The sequence below is a fragment of the Crocodylus porosus genome, unplaced genomic scaffold (genome assembly GCF_001723895.1).
Source record: "Crocodylus porosus isolate Cpor-Errol unplaced genomic scaffold, CroPor_comp1, whole genome shotgun sequence".
Classification (NCBI taxonomy): Eukaryota; Metazoa; Chordata; order Crocodylia; family Crocodylidae; genus Crocodylus; species Crocodylus porosus.
In genome coordinates, this window is record NW_017728943.1 from 112,999,433 (window position 1) to 113,021,888 (window position 22,456).

Below are 22,456 nucleotides of genomic sequence, written 5' to 3' on the forward strand. Positions count from 1 at the left end.
CAGGGCAGACCCTACATTGAAAGACTGCGGGACCTAAACCTGTTCAGCCCTCACCAGAGAAGGCTGAGAGGGGACATGGTGACTGTCTATAAACTCACTAGGGGGGACCAGAAGGGTTTGGGGGAGACACTGTTTCCCCTAGTGCCCCCTGGCATGACAAGGAACAATGGACACAAATTATTAGAGAGGAGGTTTAGATTAGACATCCGCAAGAACTACTTCACAGTTAGGGCAGCTAGGAGCTGGAGCCAACTTCCTAGGGAAGTGGTGCTGGCTCCTACCCTGGGGATCTTTAAGAAGAGGCTTGATGCCTATCTGGCTGGACTCATTTGAGCCCAGTTTTTCTCCTGCCCAGGCAGGGGGTCAGACTTGAAGAGCTACAAGGTCCCTTCCAACCCTACTCCTATGATTCTATGAACACTGATGGTTTGGGTGAGGCTATTTGGGGAAGGAGGAGGCCTCATTAGGGGCCCACTCCAGTGTGGGCACCCCAGCACCAGAGAGGGGGCAATATTCAGGGGTGAGCTGACCCTAGTGCTAGAGAGGGCACAATACTTGGAGGTGAGCTGACCCCAGCACCACAGAGGGGCCGGAGCCTGAGGCGGTTTTTTTGAGAGCTACAGCCTGGGAGTCAAACCCTGATTAGTGGGTTTTTTTGACTCACAGGCCTAGCTAGAAAAAAAAAGGGGTAAGCCCACCATGGCCAAGATCCCAACATAAAGAGGAATTTACAAATACCACCTGCGAGGCTTGGGCTGCAGTGTAGGGAAGGAACAGAGCTGCAGATAGCGCCCCCTGGCATCAGGGCATACAATGGGCAGCCTCCCGCTTAATTAACAACAATTAATTAACAACGCATGGTAGGAGAGAAGGCGGGCGGTTGGCCCATAACAGGTAGGCGGGGCCACCAGTAGACTGACCCTGAGGAGGCCGCCCTGTTACACATACATTATATGGGATTAATATAGTGGTTCCTTTATACACATATTATTAGTTCTAATTTCAACAGGGCAGTGCCCCAATTTAACACAGTACTTGCTTGAAATCAACTAGTATGCTCACATGCTTGGCACACACTGATAAACCTTAACAAATACAGACACTCCTATCAAATATTTATTCTAAAACTAACAACAGGCAAAAATCTCTCCAGCTAGGTTACTGAGTGCCTGTACCTTTATTGTCTGTCTTAATTATTATTTTGGACCCCAGTCATTTCAATATAAGCTGTAAACATAAAAGTAGATCATGACAAAAAAAATAATAATTACCACCATTTCCCAAAATTAAAGGAAGGAAACGCTTTAGCTAAAATAGGATTCTTTCTACTGTTCACTGTGGCTAAGTACAGACAGTCAAAAAGTCTGAGGCTGAATTGATTCAATTTTCACAGGTTAATTTAAGCTGTGTAGATTTAACTGATAAGCAAGTGAACAGACATTCACTTTTGATTCCGGAAATGTAGCCAAATGCCTGCAGTGGCTCAGGCCAGAAGCCAGGGGGTACTAGAATATGCCTCCCTGCTTGGTTGAAGCAGACAGCTTGGGCCAAGCCTAGCCCGCCCACGCTGCAAGGGGGATTTGTGAGGGAGGTGCAAAGCATGCTCAGATGCTGGGGGACTGTAAATTACCTTGAATCTGGAGGGGATCTGGGATAGAAGTTCAATAAACTGATTTAACCTAAATCAGTTAATTCTGATACTACATCCATCTAGGCTTATCTTAAACTGGTTTTGACCATTTTGAAAGTGGTGTATGTGCACTGAACATCTGTGGTGTTACAGATCTGAACCAGTTTCCAATCACTTGTGTGTAGCTTTCAATCATGGTTTGTGTGTAATTTCTGTCCCTAGTCTGGGTCTTTTCACTAGGGTGCACAAAGACCAAAAAAAGGGGTCACACTTTCTACGATATTACTTAGCTTGATTCCAAGTTTTATTAATCTTTAGATATGCTGTTTTAGGAATCAGAAAACTTAAGCTGTTGGCTGTTTTATATAATACAATAGTCTCAGAGTCCTAGGACATTTTGTTCTCCATGTCTTACCTCAGTTTTTGATAGGATTTCAAGAGCTTTGCCCCAATTGTTTCACGTCTACCTATAAAGGAAAAAAAAAGACTGACTCACAAACACAGTAGTTAGTAGCAATAACCCTAATAGTGATACTATAACACTTTTCAGATACAGAGTGCTTTCAGGCAATGGGCTAAATTTCCAGAAGTTCATGCATATTCAAACTGTTATGAGATTTACCTCTTGCAATTGGCAGCACAACCCCCAAGCACACTTAAATCCCATCTATGCCAAAAAAAACCCTGTAGTATTAATTTAGCTCATCCTCTCCTCAGAGATATTTTAGTAACAATATTAATCTCAAAGTCAGATAAATGATCTCCAGCAATTGCTAGACAGTGGGCCTAGCAGTCTGAGGATTTACTGGGACCTGGTTAGCACATTGGTCATGGACTAGGCCACTGAATGGAAGTAATTTTGACCTGTAAACCACAAACTCAATAAAAGACTAAAAGCTTGCTTTAATCAGATACTACAAAGTATGCCAAAGTAGGATTTTGTCTGTGAAAGCCTATGCTTCTTTGAATTAACCTATAAGGTACCCTCTGCCTGGCTTGAGACTAACACGGCTTACTGGAGCATTCATGCTAGAAGCCTGTTCACTTTTTATAAGGCTGTTTTAGTTTTTCACACAGTAGGTTTGAACAAGTATAAATATGCACAAATAAATCCCAAACACTCTGGTCAGTTAGCTCACCCAATCACAGAGCAGAAACAATTGCACGATTTATGGGACCAATCACAAGACAAAAAACAACTGCAAATATTTGTTTGGTCACAAACAAATTAAATAAAAATTACAAACTGTTCATGAATAATGAAAAAACAGAAAAGGGCTAAGTGTATATAATAAATGGGAAACTGAAAATAATTGGCTCAAAGTTATTGCTAGATCTCGCTTAATATTATCAGCATGTAACCAATAATGCAGCTTTACAGTATTATTGTGCTTTGTTTTGCAAAAGTTGCATCATTAAAAATAATTATATATAACATAAATCAACTTTAAACATGAGGGCTTGATGTTGGTAATAAACAGCAGTAATTTTTCTTCATGTCATAATACTTAACAAGTGCTCTTGGTATAATGCAGTTTTGACAATCAATGACTATTATCAATGAGTAATGCCTAGTATCTTGATTTATTAATGCCTGAAATTACTTTTTAGCCTACCAATTTATTATTTAGTAAAAGCAGCCTATCATTTTTTATGAAAAGGGGTTGCTTAAATCATAGTTCAGTGTTAAAAACATTAATAGAAGTATTGGCATAAGAGTATAACTTTTTAAAGTCTCCAATATGGTAAAAGATGCAGTACGTGCTAATCAATTCACCATATTATATAGCAAGCAAGCACCTAATTTGCATTACATTATCAAGCCAAAAGAGGGCACTCTTTTCTACAGGCTTGGAAGATTTCTAAGTATAACGCAGAGTTTCAAATATCTACAAAGATAAAATCATACAAGATGCTGAATATCTTCAACTCCTGTCAGTTTCATACTTTGTAAGATCAGGTCCCATCTCTGGGAACAACAGAAGATACTTATCCTTGGATTTCGGACAGATTGTTAGAATTAGCCTCAACAAACGTCCTTTGAAGAAAAAATGAGATCAAAGCATAATACTATCAAACTCCATTGCCTTGAACAGCGCAGGTTGATTCACCTTCTTAAACTGGGAAAGTGCAAATTGTCCAGTAGGGGATTTAGTGGCATCTACAAATAACCTCTGGATTATTTTTTTAGCAAGAAGAAGTACTATTGCTCAGGGTTTTTTGTTTTTGTTTTTTTAATTTTGCCAGACGGCAGCTTTCAAAGAATGCCTGTTCTTTCAAAGATCACCTGTCTTGTGACATTCTTGTTAACAAACTAAGGAAATACAGACTAGACAACGGTGGATACATAACTTGTTGAGGGAAAAAATCATGCTCAATAAGTAGTCATCAATGGCTCAATTTGGGAGGAGATAAACTAGGTTCACTGGGGGATGGAGACCAAAGCCCTGGGGTAAGTGGGGAAATGGGTGACCTGGATGAAGAGTAAGTTCGAAGGGGCAATAGGGGAGGTGTTCTCATACTTCCTGAGAAATCAGGGCAATAGACTAGTTACCTCAGGTGTCTGTACAGGAATGCACGGAGCCTGGGAAGCAAGCAGAAAGACTTGGAAGTCCTTGCACAGTCACGACACTATGACATGACTGGAATAACACAGACTTGGTGGAAGCTCGCATGACTGGAGCACTCATGGGTGGGTACAAACTATTCAGGAAGAACAGGTACGGGAGAAGAGGAGGAGTTGCAGTTTATGGAAAAGAGCTGTATGATTGCTCAGAGCTCCAGTATGAAACTGGAGACAGGCCTGTTGAAAGTCTCTGGATTAGGGTCAGAGCAATAGGGAGAACAATAAGGATGGTGTTGTGGTGGGGGTCTGCTATAGGCCACCAGATCAGGAGGATGAGGTGGACAAGGCTTTCTTCAAACAGCTAGCGGAAGTTTCCCAATCACAAGCCGTGGCTCTTATGGGGGACTTCAATCACCCTGACATCTGCTGGGAGGGCAATACAGCAGTGCGCAGGCAATACAAGAATGTTTTGGAGAGTGCTAGGGACAACTTCCTGGTGCAAGCGCTGGAAAAGCCAACTAGGGGTCGTGCTCTTCTCGACCTGCTGCTCACAAAGAGGGAAGAATTGGTGGGGAATGTAGAAGTGGATGGGACTTGGGCAGCAGTGACCACAAGGAGACTGAGTTCAGGATCCCGATAAAAGAAAGGATGGAGAGCAGCAGTCCAGGACTCTGGACTGTTAGAAAAGCTGACTTTGACTCAGGGAACTCATAGGCAGGATCTCCTGGAAAGCCAGTTTGACGGGGAGAGGAGTCCAGGAGAGTTGCCTGTACTTTAAAGAAGCCATACTGAGAGCATAGGAACGAAACATCCCAATGTGCAGAAAGACTAGTAAGTATGGCAGAAGACCAGCTTGGCTTAGCAGGGAACTCTTCAGTAAATTAAATCACAAAAAGAAAGTTTATAGGAAGTGGAAACTTGACAAACAACCAGGGAGGAGTATAAAAGTATTGCTCAGGCATGCAAAGATGAAGTCAGGAAGGCCAAAGCACAATTGGAGTTGCAGCTAGCAAGAAATCTGAAGAGTACCAAGAAGGGTTTCTACAAGTTTGTCAGTAGCAAGAGGAGGCTCAGGGAAAATTTGGGTCAGTTACTGAATGGGGAGGCAACCTTGTGACAGAGGATGCAGAAAAGGCTGAAGTACTCAAAGCCTTTTTTATCTCAGTCTTCACAGGGAAGGACAGCTCCCAGACTACTGCACCTGGCAGCAAAGTTTGGGGAGGAAATGACCAGCCAACAGTGGTGAAAGAACAGGGTAAGGACTATTTTAAAAAGCTGGACTTATACAAGTCCTTGGGGCTGATAGAGATGCATCTGAGGGTGTGGAGGGAGTTGGCTGACATGACTGCAGAGCCACTGACCATCAACTTTGCAAACTCATGGTGATCAGGAGAGGTCCTGGATAATTGGAAAAAGGTAAACATAGTACCTATATTTAAGAAAGGGAAATAGGAGGATCCAGGGAACTACAAACCAGTCAACTTTGCAGATCCTCAATGAATCCATCCTGAAGCACTTGGAGAAGAGGTTGATTAGGAACAGGCAGCATGGCTTCACCAAGAGCAAGTCATGCCTGATCAACCTGATTGCCTTCTATGATAAGATCACTGGCTCCGTGGGCACAAGGAGACCAGTGGATGTGGTAAATATTTCTTAAGCGATGTGTCGCAGAGCACTTTGGTGCTCTGCTCCTATAAAGAGGGGAGGTGTGTCACAGAGCACATAGGTGCCCTGCTCCTATGAAGAGTGGAAATTGCTAGGGAAAGAGCCCTAGCAGTAAGTAAGGAGCCCAGCTGCTGGTTGCCAGGGTAACCGAAGTGAACAGTGGCCCACACCTGCCAGCAGTCAGCTGACCGGAAGGGGCAGGGCCTGGCGTGCACAAACCCCAGGGCTGAAGCCAGGCTGGCAGTTCCTTGTTAGCAGCCATGGGGGAAGGAGCTCTCCCATAGCAAGCAGAGGGAAGAGGCCAGACTGCAGGTACAGCTCCAAGACTGGGGGAAGGACAGAGCACCCCGATGTGGCAGGAATAACGTTATAGCCCAGCAGCTTGATGTTATGTCACAGCCCAGGGGCTTATGTTATGTTTCTTGTTGTGTAAAACACTGGTTGTTTGGGTGACACTATTAGGGGTTGAAGGAGGCCTCATAGGGAATCCACAGTAGTGTGGGGACCCTGGCGCCAGAGAGAGTGCAGCATTTTGGGGTGCACTGACCCCAGCCCCAGGCAAAAGGGGGAAGAGCAAGAAGCCTCCAGACAGGGGCCACGGAAAGCCAGAGCGCCTGTGGGGCGCGTGCAAGACAAGGGCCACGGAGAGCCCAAGCACCAGTGGGGGTGCAGAGCCAGACAGGGCTGCGGAGAGCCCGAGCGCCAGAAAGGCGCAGAGCCAGACAGGGCTGCAGAGGGCCCAGGGAAGGACAAGGGAGCCACATTACAACAAGGCCCAGACCAAACAACGTCGGTACCATCTGCAAGGCTTGGGGCGTGGTAAAGGGGTGGTTGGAGCCACGCACAGCCCATAAGGCTGGGGTGTACTGAGACCCCATGACAGAATGGGGCCAAGGTACAACAGAAAACTGTGTTCAAGAGGACAGATAGGCAGCCTCCCTATTATACCATAACATCAGAGACGTGGCAGACAAGACTTGAGGGTGCTTTGAGGCAAACTTGACATGGTAAAGGGGCGCTAGGGGAAATCATGGCCACCCCTAGGACCCCGCTCTGTGACACAATGATTTTGATATGGTCTCTTCAAGAGTAAATTGGATACTTATCTTGCTAGGATCCTATGACCCCAGCTGACTTCCTGCCCTTTGGGCAGGGGGCTGGACTCGATGATCTCCCGAGGTCCCTTCCAGCCCTAATGTCTATGAAATCTATGAAATCCCACAACATTTTCACAGGCAAACTAAGGAAATATGGGCTGGATAAATTGACCGTAAGGTGGATAGAAAACTGGCTGGAGCTTTGGGCTCAGAGAGTAGTAATTAATGGCTCGATCTCTAGTTGGCAGTCAGTATTAAGTGGAGTGCCCCAGGGGTCAGTCCTGGGGCCAGTTTTTCATAGAGTTCATAGACATTAGGGCTGGAAGGGACCTTGGAAGATCTTCGAGTCCAGCCCCCTGCCCCAGAGGCAGGAAGTCAGCAGGGGTCAAAGGATCCCAGCAAGATAAGCGTCAAAATGTCTCTTGGAGGTGTTCAAAGTAAGGGCTTGAACCACCTCTGGCGGCAGTCTATTCCAAAACCTGGGGGCTCAGACAGTAAAGAAGTTCTTCCTTATGTCCAGCCTGAAATGGTCATGGAGGAGTTTGTGACTATTTGATCTTGTCATCCCTTGGGGTGCTCTGGTGAACAAACATTCCCCCAGATCCTGGTGAACACCCCTGATAAACTTATAGGTGGCACGAGATCACCCCTGAGCCCGAGCTTTTCCAGGCTGAAGAGTCCCATAACTCTCAGCCTGTTGTCATAAGGCCTGTTTTCCTGACCTCTGATCATGCACATGGCTCTCCTCTGGACTCTCTCAAGCTTCTCCTCCACATCCTTTTTGAATTGTGGAGCCCAAAACTGGATGCAGTACTCCAGCTGCAGCCTCACCGAGGCCAAGTACAACAGGAGAATGACATCCTGGGATTTCCTTGAGAAGCATCTATGGATGCAAGTTAGCATTTTGTTCACTTTACTAACCACAGCATCACACTGAAAGCTCATGTTCATCTTATGGTCAATCCTGACCCCCAAGTCCCTTTCGTCCGTAGTGCTAGCCAGTGTAGCACTGCCAAGTCTATAAGGATGCTGTAAGCTTTTCTTCCCAAGGTGGAGAACCTTGCATTTTTCAGTGTTAAACACCATCAGGGTCTCATCTGCCCGTTTCCAGAACCTGTCAAGGTCAGCCTGGATCACCCTCCTGTCCTCAGGTGTGTATGCTTTGCCAACGACACCAAACTTTGGGGTAAATTTGGCCAGTCCATTTCTGACACCAGTGTTCACATCATTAATGAAGATGTTGAATATTATAGGCCCAAGGACAGAGCCTTGAGGGATTCCACTGGTCGCAGTGCACCATGACGACTGATTCCCATCAACCATCACCCTCTGGGTCTGACCACGGAGCCAATTCCCTAGCCAGTGGACCGTGGTGAAGCTGAGGCCGCAGTTGGCCAGTTTTGCTAAAAGGTGATCATGGGATACCAGATCAAAGGCTTTTTTAAAGTCAAGATATATGACATCAATCTCTTCCCCCTTGTCCAGGTGATAGGTCACCTGGTCGTAGAAGGAAATGAGATTGGTCAAGAAAGACCTACCCGCAACAAACCCATGCTGGCTATCCTTCAGGATTTTGCCATCACTCAGTCTATTGAGAATGGTCTCTTTGATAATCTTTTCTAGGATCTTGCCCCTTTTGTTCAATGTCTTCATCAACAACCTGGAAGATGGCATAGAGTGCACCCTCAGCAAGTCTGTTCCCTAGCTGTGGGGAGTAATAGATATGCTGAAGGGTATGGCTAAGCTTCAGAGGGACCTAGACGAATTGGAGGACTGGGCCAAAAGGAATCTCATGAGATTGAACAAGGACAAGTGCAAAGTCCTGCACTTAGGACAAAACAATCCCATGCACTGGTACAGGCTAGGGGCTGACTGGCCGGACTGCAGCTCTGCAGAAAAGGACCTGGCGGTTACAGTGGACAATAAGCTGAATATGAGCCAACAGTGTGCCCTTGTTGTGAAGAAAGCTAACAGCATATCTGGCTACACTGGTAGGTGTGGTGCCAGCAGGTCAAGGGAAGTGAGTATTCCCTTCTATTCAGCACTGGTGAGGCTACATATGGAGTATTGTGTTTTCTACAGAAAGGATGTGCAGAAAGTCCAGCGGAAGGCAACAAAAATGGTGAGGGGACTGGAGCACATGACTTCTGAGGGGAGGCTGAGGAAACTGGGCTTATTTAATCTGGAGAAGACAAAGAGTGAGAGGGGTAGCCTTCAACTCCCTGAAGGGTGGTTTGAAAGAGGATGGAGTTAAACTGTTCTCAGTGGTGGCAGATGACAGAACAAGCAGCAATGGTTTCAAGTTGCAGCAAGGGAAGTTTAGGTTAGATATTAGGAAGAATTTTCTCACTAGGAGGGTAGTAAAATACTGGAACAGGTTACCCAGAGAGGTGGTGGAAGCTCCATCCTAAGAAATTTTTAAGACCTGGCTAGAAAAAGCTTTGGCTGGGATGATCTAGTTGTGGATGGTCCTGCTTTGAGCAGGGGGTTGAACTAAATGACCTCCTGAGTTCCCTTTCAACCCTAACTTTCTATGATTCCAAATAGGATTTCCAAGGGGCTCTATCCTAGGTCCATTATTGTTTAATATCTTCATTAATTATTTGGATGATGAGATCAAGTGCATGCTTAGCAAATTTTTGGATGACACCAAAATGGGTAGTGTTGCAGACATTCTGAAGAGTACAAATAAGATCCAGAATGACCTGGAGAAATGGTCTGCAATCTCTCAGATGAGAGTCAACCAGGACAAGTGCAAAGGCCTGCACTTTGGAACAGAATAATCACATACATACATACAGATGAGGGAATGAGTGATTAGGCTGCAGTACTACAGAGAAGTACCTGGAAATTATAATAGACAATAAGCTGACTAGGAGCAACAGTGCCCTCTTGTTGCAAAAAAGCCAAGAGTATACTGCGTTATCTTAACAAGACTGTCACTGGCAAGACCTCACCCCAAGTACTGTGTCCAGTTTTGAGCCCCACACTTCAAAAAGGATGTGGAGAGTTTAGAAATGGGGTAGCACGGAGCAAAGACAATTATTAGGGGCCTCGGTGGCAAGACTTATGAGGAAAATCTGAAAGAACTAAGGTTATGTAGCCTGGAAAAGAGAAGACTGAGAGGGAGATTTGATAACGGTTTTCAAATACTTGAAGGGTAAATATAGAGAGGATGGAGATGGGTTTTTCTTTGTGACCATATGTGACAGGATAAGAAGCAATGGCTTCAAGCTTCAGCAGGGGAAATTTAAGCTGCAACTTTCTGATGAGGACAGTCAAGCACTGGAACAGGCTACTTAGTTGTGGAATCTCCATTCTTGGAAGATTTCAAGAGCAGGTGAGACAGACTGAGACAGTATTGTCAGGGATGATCCTGCCTTGAGCAAGGCCTGGACTAGATGTTCTTGTGAGGTTCCTTCCAGCCCTACTTTCCTATGACCCTACACTTATATGACAGCCTTTTACTTTTCCAGTCATAAACATCCTCCTGGGCAAACAGAAGGCAAAAGGCAATCGTGCTCGAAAGGGTGCCTTCCAGCCCAACCCCCCTTATCATAAAGGAGGTAGTTAGGGTCCACGGGTTCTTGGTTTCCCCTATGTACAATCCCTTCTTATTTTCAAAGTCACTATTAGTTTAAAACAGTGAGTGTCCCATACTGGAAAAAGTGAGGAATTGCTTCAACTCAGCTACAGGTTGGACAGAGTGCACTGCAAACTCCCATTTGCAAACTCAAACGAGCAGATCCAGGGAGGTAATACAGCTGGATAGGCATGCATCTCCTTCCTCTCCCACTTCCTCTGGTCCTTGGTGGCCCCACTGCGGGTAAAAGGGCCCTGAGTGTCTATCTCATAGCCTGCACCACTAAATTAAATGGAAGCTTTGCCATTAATTTTAATGGAGATTGAATCATGTAATTTCTGTCCACATATTGTAGTGCTTGTATGGTTATTTCACATGCCACTGTATTTCATATTACTGTCAAGCGGTATCCTTATTTGGTGCTCACAGCTTGTGTCATCTTGTTCAAGTTGATATGGTTCAAATTTTTCATATTATCCAGCCAAATTGCTTTGTGCTTTCAAATATATTATCTGGTTTCTGCTAGAAACAAAAAGACATGCATTCTGCAGTCTTCTACACACTGAACCTACACCACAAAATGCTGTCTTTATTTTACACTTTTCTTCCACCAGTTGGAAAATGAAACAGAATGACATGGTAAGGACTTGGATTGTTTTTACTTCCGTAAGGGCTACATACTGCACAGGAGTTTGTTTGTTGTCTGGGTGGGTGATTTACCTTCACCTGGGAATTTCTTCGCTCGTTCCTCAAAGAACCATTCACCAGTTTTTACCTTCATGGTTCTGAAAAACAACAGCAGACACTTGAACCTTCTCTATGCAGTTTACAATATATATTTTCATATTTAATTGTGTGTGCTTGAGACAAAAGAATAAGTGTCTATTTAACAAATCACAAGAAATAAGATTAATCGTTCAGTACAACTAACATCTTACAGAAGTCTCCACTGAGGGCATGGGGGCAAATGGTCAACTTCATTCTCCATGTGGGAATTATTCTGCAGGAAGTCTAAAATAGCATGCAGAGCAACCATTTGGAGGTCAAGGAGTCCTGGGTTCCATTCCCAGTTCTGCATCCAATTTGCTGTACAAACTCAGGCAAAGCACATTTGGATGTATCTTTGCCTCCAGTCATAACCTAGCTCAAATAAGTGAAAATGGACAATGCTGAAGTGCATGCTCTTTAGTGAAATTTAAAATGGCTACATGGGAGCACATGCCAAATGGCAGGTCCATAGTTCTAGAGAAGGAAGGAATGTGTCTTCTCATCATTGATATGAATGGGCTGGTACCACAGCCTATCCTTCATCTTAAGCTTTCCTTTATGGAGAGGTCGATGTCAGTCACCAGATTCAGAATCTTATAAGGGTGATGCTTCACTGAGTATGCAATCAACATAAGAACAGACTCTCAAAATAAGAAAAAAATAACATGCATCTTTCAACTAAGCGATAAACAATTCTGAAATCCACAAAGGCCAGAGAAAAATAGCCCTGGGGTAGCCACTCACTCTATTTGACAGTAAGTCAGAGAGTTTGTAGGACACTGTCTCACCTTAGGGTCCATTTCTAAGCAACTTTGTGGGTACATGGAGGTTAGATCACATTAAAAATGACCGTTCCATCTAACTTAGATCATCCACATGCAGACCTTAGATTGACCTGATTAGTAAGTGCAAGTACAAACTGTTCCAGGAAGATTAGATCAGTCAAAAATGGCTGAACCAATCTAATTTAACTGTTCCTTGGAAGTGCAGTAAGTTAGATTGGGTATGGCTAGACAGATCTAACTGAACTTCTGCACACTTTCCCAGCACAGCCCTGAGATTGGAAAAGCTCAGCCACTGGCCCCAGCCCCAGAGTTGCACGTTTCCTACCTGACCCCTTGGCACTGGGCTAATTTTAGCACTCCCTCCCTCCTGCAGATAGTCAGCCCAACTCCCCCATGGACTCCACAACAACACTAGCCTCCCCATCCCATTCATCCCTCCCCTAACGTACCTTAGATTGGGGGCCATTTTTTAACCCGACCTAATCTCTGAACTGCTATCTGTAAAGTCTATACAAAGTCTATATTTAGAGGAATGAAATATACACAGCTTCTATGACCCTAAATGGAAAGGAAAAATTTCCACTTCTTCAGATATCAGGCTACTTACATGCCAAACCAGAGATTTTTGGTACCTAACTTTAATTAACAGAGCTTGAAAATTCTGAGAGAGAGAACTGAAACAACCTTCTCTACCTTGTCTTGGGCACTGCTCTAAAGCCCTGTACTACATCATAATAGATTAGCTATGCAGGAAACTTCAGTTATTCCTTTCTCTCATATTAGAAGGAGCGCAGCTTGGCATGTTACAATTTAAGAACACGACATAGTGGTAACTGACTGATGTCTCTGATTACACCGGTACTTCAGAAGTAAAATTTTGGTGGCGCCATCTTTATGCACCATATTCCTCTAGCTCTCTTTGTTCCCCTTTTATGTCTCAGCACTGATTTTCAACTGGATGCTGTGGCACGCAGAGGTGCCTTGAGATCCTTTCAAGGATGCTGCAGGGTTCCATGTAATGTTAGCACTGTTAGGTGTGCAAACATTATTTACAAGATAAACCCAGAGATTTCAAATAGGAATCCATAGTGTCAAAAACAGCTGACCTGTTGTGGGCGGAGTTCTTTGCTACTGAAGAACTGCTCTGCTATTTTTCTTTAGTTAAAAAAACCAGTGGGCTAGGGACAGACATTACACATAAACCAGTTTAAGTGATCAGAAACTGGTTTAAATCTGTAACAGAACAGATGTTCACTCCACATAAACAAGCCTGAAAATGGCCAAAACCAGTTTGAGGTAGACCTGGTTGAATGCAGTATCAGACTTAACTGATTTGGGTCAACCAGGTTTATGTAATGTCTGTCCCAGACCCCTTGCTGGTTTAAGATAAACCAGACACCCTCAGCATCCCAGCATGCTCTTGGGCTGGGCAGGCCTCTCCGCTCCACAGCAGGACTGGCCGCTCCCCCTGCTCTCTAGCCTGCCATGGCCCCTGAGGCAAATTTCTTCCTCCATCCCCTCTCCCCTCCACTGGCAAACCCTGTGAACCTCAACTGCCACTTGCCAGCCCCAGCTACATCTCCATGGCTTGCCTGCAAACAGGCAGGGAAGGAGTTAATTGCTCACTCTGTCCCCTCTCTCCCCCAGAACCCCTGGGGCTTTGGCCAGGTGTCTGGAACAGCAAATGTTGGCAAAGACTGACAATCATCACACATGCTGATTAAGAGTTAAGAGAAGTTGCAAACAGCTTCACCAAAGAATGAAGAGAGCTACATTTACATGATAAAGCCTTTCTGAATGCCTGGCTGTAAGGAGACACTTTGCACTCAGGATTAGTGAAACTAATTCTTGTCTTTCTAGTTTACATTTTAAGTCAGACTAAGCTGTGTATGCTGAGTTTTACTGGGCTGTATCACAGCTTAGGCAAAGATTTTTGGTAGTTCCCTGTTGTATGTTTTGCAAATTGCTGTGTTCAGTACATGCTTGCTTCAGAGAGAGGACTTTTTCCCCATCCCCTGTGTGCTAGCCTGGGCTGGTGCCTGGTGGCACCACCTCTGCTCCAGCAGGGAGGTGTAAGAGCCTTGGAGGGTGTCTCTCTTCCCTCCCCTTTGGCAGCGGCTGGCAGGCATGCTCTAGCATCCCCCACCACCACCACCACCAACTTCTGGCTTGACCATTGAGCCACTTCAGGAATGTGCCTGCATTTCCTGGTTACCAGAGTATGTCTGTCCAGTTATTAATCAGTTTAAACTGCACAGCTTAGACTAACCTGCAAAGAGTGAATCAATTCAGGCTTGTGCTTTTTGAATGTCTGTCCCTAGCTGTGAACACTGAAAGCTGACATTTTTCAAGGGGTGCCTCGATTCTAAACAGCCATGGAGAATTTCCTCTCTTTTAGTCTTTTAAATCTGTAAACCAATGTTCCATCACCAAGGGTTTGTGGGCATCTGACTTACAGAACTAGCATACGCTGGCATATACACATTTCTTTATTTCTCCCGATCTGGTGCAAAGCAGCAAGCCATGATTTACAATAACTGAATATGTACAAAAGTAGAAGGCTGAAGCTAGTTTTCCATGGGAAAGGATTCATGAATTATTATTGATCAAAACTGCAACAAGGCATTTTTTGTCTCTAAAGAATTTACGTGCAAAAAAACCATTGCTTTAGTTTTTGTTTTTCCTCACTTTTAGATAGCTGTGAAAGTAAACAAAGCAAAAATTACAGTTTATAAAACCACTGACAAAATGTCATGCTATTAGCCACGTTGTTTATGCAACACGTATACGTTGATTGCTAAGATACCATGTTTGTGTGCAGTGATGCAAAAAAGGCAGCACCTTTTTGCAGGGTTCCACAGTATACAAGAAAGAAAACAAGCCTGTAAAGTTTAAATTGATTTTCATGACCACAGTCAACTTCAAATCTAATCCATTTGCTTCAAACAAGAAGCATTGAGTAGTTTAAGGTTATACAACTGCCTCCCAGTCCCCTGGCCAATTTTTGTGGTTTTATTACTGCCTTTTTCAAAATGCATCTCTCCCCACTTACGTTTCATGAGCATATATCATGCCAAGTCCCAATTTCAGTTAAACTGCCCTTCCCCACACAAAACTAGCAGCTTGTGAGTTCCAAATCTGGCTAATCATATTCCTTTGTCAAACAGAGACATCTCTATAGCCCTATGGTAAAACATATCCATGGCTCTTATTCGGATTGCTTTTGAGAAGCTTGTTCTTAGATGTACAAAGAGAAAAGGCACACAAGAGGTTAAAAGAGACCATCTATTCACTCACATAAGCACATCAGATCAAAGTCATGAAAGCAGTAAACTCACTGAATTTTGTTTACTTGGGCTTTACATCAGTGAACTCATCTAGTTTCAGAACATGGGAGATACAGTTCCATTTTGTTTTTGAAGTTTCAGAAACACTATCTAGTGGCACTCTTATCACTGTTTGTCCTCAGTTTGATATATCAAGTTTTTTTCCTACGGTAATCTTGGTATGTACCACTGGAGTAGGGAGGGGAGAACTTCAGTGATCTTTCTGATATAAGTAATTTATTGTGAGGGAAAAAAACATTCTAACAGCATTCAGAGTTTAACCAAAAAAACCCCAAAAACCCAAGATGAAGATAATGAAATGACACCAGCTATCAAATATTCATCAGTAAGTTTTGTAACTAATAGTTTACAGCCAGTCACTATACTTTTCTTCATAAAATACACACCATCTCCAGCAATCAAGACTCTACAACAAGGTATTTAGGTCCTGATTTTTTAAGAGGTGAGTTCCTTCACTGGAATTAAGGATGCTCAGCATCTCTGAAACCTGGATTCTAAATTTCTAAATCATCTAAATCTTTCCTCATCCTCTTAAATATGGGACATTGAGTAGAACTCACCTCACTGCAGAAGACCCAAACATGGCTCTTCCAGCTCCCAAGCTGTATAGCCTTGAAAAGAGTCGGCCATCATCTCAACCGACTTTGAATCAGACTTGTACTAACAAGTTCAAACGATACCTAATCAAGAACAGAACCTTGCAGCATCTCTCTGCTCTGACGTAAATAACACTCACTGATGATGCACAATTTTTCAAGAACTACAGTATGAAAAAAATAAGAGATTTCCTTGAACAAAGACTGGGGTGTTTCTAAAAACCATACTGGAAGAACGGAATCACAAGTTCTAATCATGTTTCAATGACTCCAATTATTTAAATAAGCAAATTAAAAGACTTACAGTTCATTTATTTGGAATTTTGCAGCAAAAGTAAGAAGGTAATACATTTGAAAACTGATAAATGTAAAGTTCTGACTTTACATTCTTGTCCCCAAAATGGTCTCATTCAAATTTAAACGAAATATTTTAACACATATATACTATTGGTTAACATTAATATATTATAGCTACAGGAATAGCTAGCAAGCAGTCAGGAACAGTTCTATAAAAGATGATCCCTCTAGCAGCACAATACCACCACCAGACTGCTAGGATACGGCTTCAGTATGAACTCAGAGAAGAATGCAATCAGTGAAATAATTTCTATATAAAAATTAAACGACTTCAAATCCTGCCTAGTTTCACAATCCCAGGAAGAGCTGAAGTACAGGTCCATCAGTGTCATATATTTCACTAGTTTTTGCTAAAGACAAGGGAATTAACAGAGTTCCACTGAAGTCAAGCTCTTACAGACTTCACTGGGACTGGGATGTGACAAGATCTCAATACTTACCAACAGTATCTTAAGTACAGGTTTCCCTTGATTTATGTGGGTTCTGTACATGGGAATTTGCTCTTATGCAATGACTCTTTTTAGACCCAAAATTCATTATATGCGAGGTAAATTCACTCCTATGCAATTGGCATAGGCACCCTGCCCCAAGCAGGTAAGTCTGCTGGGGGAAAGGGAAAGGGCCGGGACCCCACTCACCTCAGCCCCTGCTGCAGCTGCACTGGGAATGGCCAAAGCCAGGCTCTGGCGGCAGCACTGGGCTCTTCCTGGCACTAGAGGGGCAGATTGGAGAGGGAAGGCTACAGCAAATTTTGGGGTGGCAGCAGCCCCCCTCCCAGTGCCGCCGCCTGCCCTGAGCGTCAGGAAGAGCCCAGTGCCACCACTGGCCCCAGCCCACAGCAGCAACCTGCTCTCATGCTGCATACATATCTGGGGACACTCGCCCCCCAAGGAAGAGCCTGGTGCAGCCCCCCAGCTTGCAGCCCTCCTGGGGTGCATGTAGCAGTAAGAGCCCCCAGTCCCGTGCCCCACACCCACTGACAGTTCCCTTCGCTTTATGCCCTGCTGCAGCCCCTTGAGTGGCCAATGGGCTATGCCGCACTCCTCCCACCCCCCTTCCCTAGTCCCAGTCTTACTCCTTCCCTCCCTCACTGCTGTGAGAACATACCACTATTTCTTACATTGTAAATGGGGTTCCCTTTATGCAAATTCAGTGTATTCACAGTTTTATGGGAACTCATGTACTGCATAAATCAAGGGAAACCTATATAATTAAAGCAATCCAGGAGACTTCCTTGCTCCCTCAGTCATGATTTGCATCAAGAGATAAACACAGAACTGGCCATGGGTTATCAAAAGCAATCCAGTTTCTCACCCATGAGCATAGCAGATGGTGCACTTCCACACGTAGGGATTGAGACAGACACGACACTCAGAGCACACTCGATGGCTGCACCCATCGCACACTGCACCTCTGTTCATCACAAGGCCCAAGGATTTCTGACATCGAGCACAAGACCTCTCCTGATATTCGTGGCTTGCATTTTTAGCTCCTTTCCACCGAAGCTGCTGCAGCTGTGTTCTCAATTTCCTAACCCCCAAGACAAATAAAAATAAGTATAATCAGAAGCTGATATGAAGGATATGTCATAGTGATAATCCTTTATGGAACATACTTCCAAATCAGTGCCTCTATTTGTTATTATTATTTAGATGTATATTTTATTTGCTTTGATTATTTACATTTAGCTCCTCAGGGCAGCTTATAATAAAAGACAACCCACAAAATAAGAAACGAGACACTCCATTGCCCTCCTAACCCCCCACCCCCGCAATGTCATTTTCAAGCCCACACTCCTCCCTTCTTACAGAGGGTCTGTGGCTGTCCCCAAAAATGCATAAATCCTCCCCCCACCCCACCTCCAACAAAAAACAACATTAAAAGAAGCATTCAAACAAAACATCTGAAATAGCCATAACAGAGAAATAACGATCTTCAGGGCAGGGGTTGTCTATGCTATGTGCTTGTACGATGCTCTGTAGAACGGGACCTTGACAGTGTAGGGGACTCAAGGTGACACTGATGAAAATGTGTTGCCTTGCACGTGATACTTTTAATATAATGCTGTACAGGTAGTCCTGCTTGTCATCCAGCAAACATGGGGTTCTGCTCCTGCAGACAATATGCACCCATGATAGTGCACCAGAAATACAGCATGAATGCACAATTGCTTGCAAAGTTACACAAGCAAAAGGAGGAGAGGCTAAGGGTGTGTACTTTTGAAAATCTGACTTGTGAGAGAGAACTGCCATAAGTAACTTCAGTGAACGTGCCACCTAAGTCAAACCAAATAAAATACATACAGCTTTAAAACGCAGTTTAGAACAAAATGCCTAAAAAAAATCTTGCTTCCTTTACTTACCTTTCATAGCCTTCTAGAAGTGTCAGAATCATCAAGCACTGAGCTCCCTGACCTATTTAAAATTTAGTTACGCCATAATCCTTTGTTAGAAGAATATTCTACTATGTAAAGCAGAATGGCATAATTACCACAAAAGAGTAATGTATTGCTCAAATTTAAAAATGAATTAATTTCCTTTCCTTACAGTCTCTTAGTATTTGCTTTCTATAGACACTTTGCAATCAGATTTTACTCAGACAAATGCTTACAAAAATCAAATTTTAAGTTTCACCATTCATATGTTTGGAGCTAGAGAACTTAAGACTTGCATTTGTAAATATTAGCAACACAAATAGTATGTTTTATATGGGGAAGCTGCTCAACAATGTACTGTACAAACAGCCAAAGCTCCTTGTCAGACCCCTGATATAAAGGAAATAAAATAAGCCAGGCAGAGATTTTATCTCAGCCTTCACATTGCAGATTTGTGTGAAGTTGAGGAAATAAAACTTTTCACCTAGCAAATAAAATTTGCTATGCCGGTGACAGAAAATTGTAGGAGAGGCAACACACTTGGAATACACTTTATTTGATAAGAAATGAGATTTAGCTCAGCTTCAGGATGAGATTCCCAAATCCCCTGTTCAGAACCCTGACACCAGTGATTAATTAAAACAGGCCAATCTGTGAAGTCTTCTGTTGTAATGGGGATAAGCTTACACACCAGTGAATGCAATGACAGAAAAATGAATTGTAAACTCTTTGCAGAGGGAGTAATCCCTGGAGGGGCATGATTTTTCCAGAAAAGCTGAGAGCTAAATTCATGGAGTAGATGATTCACTGCGTTGTATTTGTTCAGGTCCCACCAGTATTCTACAGTGAAGAGGCTATAATCGCTGTTATTTTTCTCAGCTGGAAAAAATACCAGTAGCCAAGAGCATGCTAGAAAAGTGGTAAGATTAGAAGAGACAGCAACGAATGGCACAATGCAAAAAGAACAAAAGGGGGGAAAAAGCATAATACCTTATTCTTTCTTCATCCGCTTTTCTCAGCATCTGATCACGGTATAGAACCTCCAAAACAGTCTCCTGCTCCAATTCTTTAAGGAAGTTTAGATTCAATTCTACAGTCATTTTTCACAAACTTCACTTCTTTTCAAGACTCCTGAACTACGCAGCTTCACTTTATCCAAGCTGACAGATATTAGTACTTCCTGGAGTATGTGCCACTCAGGCCTATGGGTTTTTTAAGTGTCTGTGCTTGTATTTCATTGGTGATGCATTTCTACTGTGTCATACTCTTGAAGACAAAAATTAAAGAGTCTATCTCCATGCAGACCATTATTTCTAAGTGTCTTTGCCACCTACTGAAGTGAACACACTCATTTAGCAAGGTCAGAGCAGTCTACTGTCTTTCACATGCAAGTACTTCAAGTTCTTTTTTGCTGAGAATAGCTCCCAAACTGAAAATAGCTCAAAGCAGGGTCCCAGATAGGGTTTTATTTGCTAGTAGGCTGAGAAGGCCTTTGCAAAGAGCGACAGCACAAAATACTGGAAAACAGCTTGTCTTACTTGACCTCTCACTTTACGAATTTCCTGGTAGGAAGTGACTTGAATGAAAGATTATCTTGTCCAGGACCTGCAGAAAAATAAAGCAAATGTCTTATTCTTCCCCATTTTTCTTTTTCAGCACCCCATGATAGAAACTGAGCAATTTTCACCTTGTGAAAATTAAATTCTACTTTACACAGATATACCTTTCACATGCTGATTCAGACTTACTGGAGGTATTTAATAGGACACACCCATACTTTAGACAGACTTACCATGAGCACTACAGGTTCCATTAATCCTTAGCCTAACACCTTAATGGCTTGGGGAGGAAAAATTGTTTTAATGTTAGTAATGCAATCAATAAAAGATGCTTCCAAGAAAATTCAAAGACTGCTCCTGTGGCCTGACTGGAAAAGCTATATTGATGGACATAAATGTTCCTTTGCTGGTTAGAAGCTGTTCAACTCATCTTCTTGTAGTGACAAAACACTATAGACTTTTAGGAAAAGGAGAAAGAAAAATATCTCATGGAGTTATTCTATGAATTATTTATAGGTTTTAATAGCTAATGGACCTGTCATCTGAATTTTGCCTAACTTCTTTCCGCTGAAGCTAGATAAACACTTCACTACACAACAGTGCTGCTATATTTGTAACACATACACACAAAAAATCAAGAGGACAGTTTCTCAGTCCACACCAATCATTTTGTTATGTACAAAAGTACAAGAAGCAGGAAATATGAAAAAGTACTAGTTTAAACAAATACACATTTGAATTGCTATTGTACTAAAGTAGTTATTGCATCTGTTGTAACCACTCAAATCAGAAGGAGTTTATCTTGAATAAGGATTGCAGAAATTGACTTTATATCTACAGCTTTCAAAAAAATGAATAAAAGAAAAATGCATTATTGTCATAATTATTTTTAATAATACTATATACCACGGTTACACCCACAGAAGAAAAACAGTTACAGAACTATATTCAGAATAGTTGAGAATTTTACAAAATTATACTACACTTTTTCTACTTGTTTATAAAATCTATTGTTGGTTTGGCATGAATTCTTCAGGTGACTTTACAAGCAAACCAGTTTTGACCCACATCTGATATTGTACATTGTGTGTTTATGTATGGATGTATAAAACAAGAGTAATTTTTTGAGTATTTACTCTGGGAAAAAAATAGAGAAAGCCTGATCCTTCACTAGTACTAATACATCCACTAGTGCAGTGGTTTTTTGTATCAGGACCCATTTGTAAACATCAGTGACCAGTCCTGACCCAGTGCCCCTCATTCCCTAGCTACTAACCCCTACTCCCAGGCCCCAACTCCCAAGTGTGTGGGGCAGGGGTGGGTGTGTGGGGCAAGGGAAGCCCCAAGCAGCCTCTTGCAGGCTGGCACTCTGCCAGTCTGCAAGGGAAAAGCCAAAGGTTCCCATGTTTTTCTCCTTTAAAGGGGAATCCATTTTTTAAGTTTGTTGATCCATATTTAAAGTTTGCTCATAACCCTTTCATACATTCTTCTGACCCACTTTTGGGTCATGACCCACAGGTTGAAAAATCTGCACTAGTGAATGTAACTAGTGAAATATTTAAGGATGCTGCATTGATTGACAGCAGTTAAGGATCTGGCCTAATTACATGCTATTTTTTGTTAATCAGGTTACCAATTTATTTTCAAACCTAAGCAAATATTGCATTGCCTTGTATGTACCTCAAAGATTTACCTTACATCCATATTATCAGGTTATCTCTAATTAAGCCATCTAATTCTGCAGAAGTAGGCAGGAGAAGACACTGTTCTTTATTTACAGCTTATCTGTGCAAACCCTTCCTTTCATAGTGCTTTGATAAAGTTCTTTGACAGACACATAAGAGATGAAAATGTCCCACATAAAACAGTAAGCAAAGCAAAAAAAGATATGCATGAGTTTCCGGTGGAAACATAGGAGGTAAAGATATGAGTAATCATGTTTTATATCCTTTGCTTTCTGCTCAATCACAGGAAGTGAATAAGCAGCTATAAACCCTGAAAAGCCACAGCAATAACTTATTCGCACAAAACAGAATGCTTTTAAAGAACTGTGCTACCTCTCAGGGCAGGTTTTTTTGCTTTGTTTATTTTGGTTTTTGTTTGGGTTTATTTAAGGAAAATGTGTTGTG

General features: G+C 42.8%; 1 protein-coding gene across 2 annotated transcripts in view; it reads right to left on the reverse strand.

Annotated features, from left to right (window-relative positions):
* Positions 1-22,456, reverse strand: part of SYTL3 (synaptotagmin like 3) — a 60,106-nt gene that overhangs the window by 31,033 nt on the left and 6,617 nt on the right. Inside the window, exons 2-5 of one of the 2 annotated variants that reach the window (XM_019550018.1) lie at positions 19,759-20,373; positions 17,709-17,924; positions 11,262-11,326; positions 2,046-2,097 (exon numbers count right to left, since the gene is read on the reverse strand). In XM_019550018.1, the coding sequence (XP_019405563.1) occupies positions 2,046-2,097; positions 11,262-11,326; positions 17,709-17,924; positions 19,759-19,868 (443 nt within the window). In that variant the 5' untranslated portion in view covers positions 19,869-20,373. The remainder of the gene's footprint in view (positions 1-2,045; positions 2,098-11,261; positions 11,327-17,708; positions 17,925-19,758; positions 20,374-22,456) is intronic. The other variant, XM_019550020.1, reaches the window with a different exon arrangement.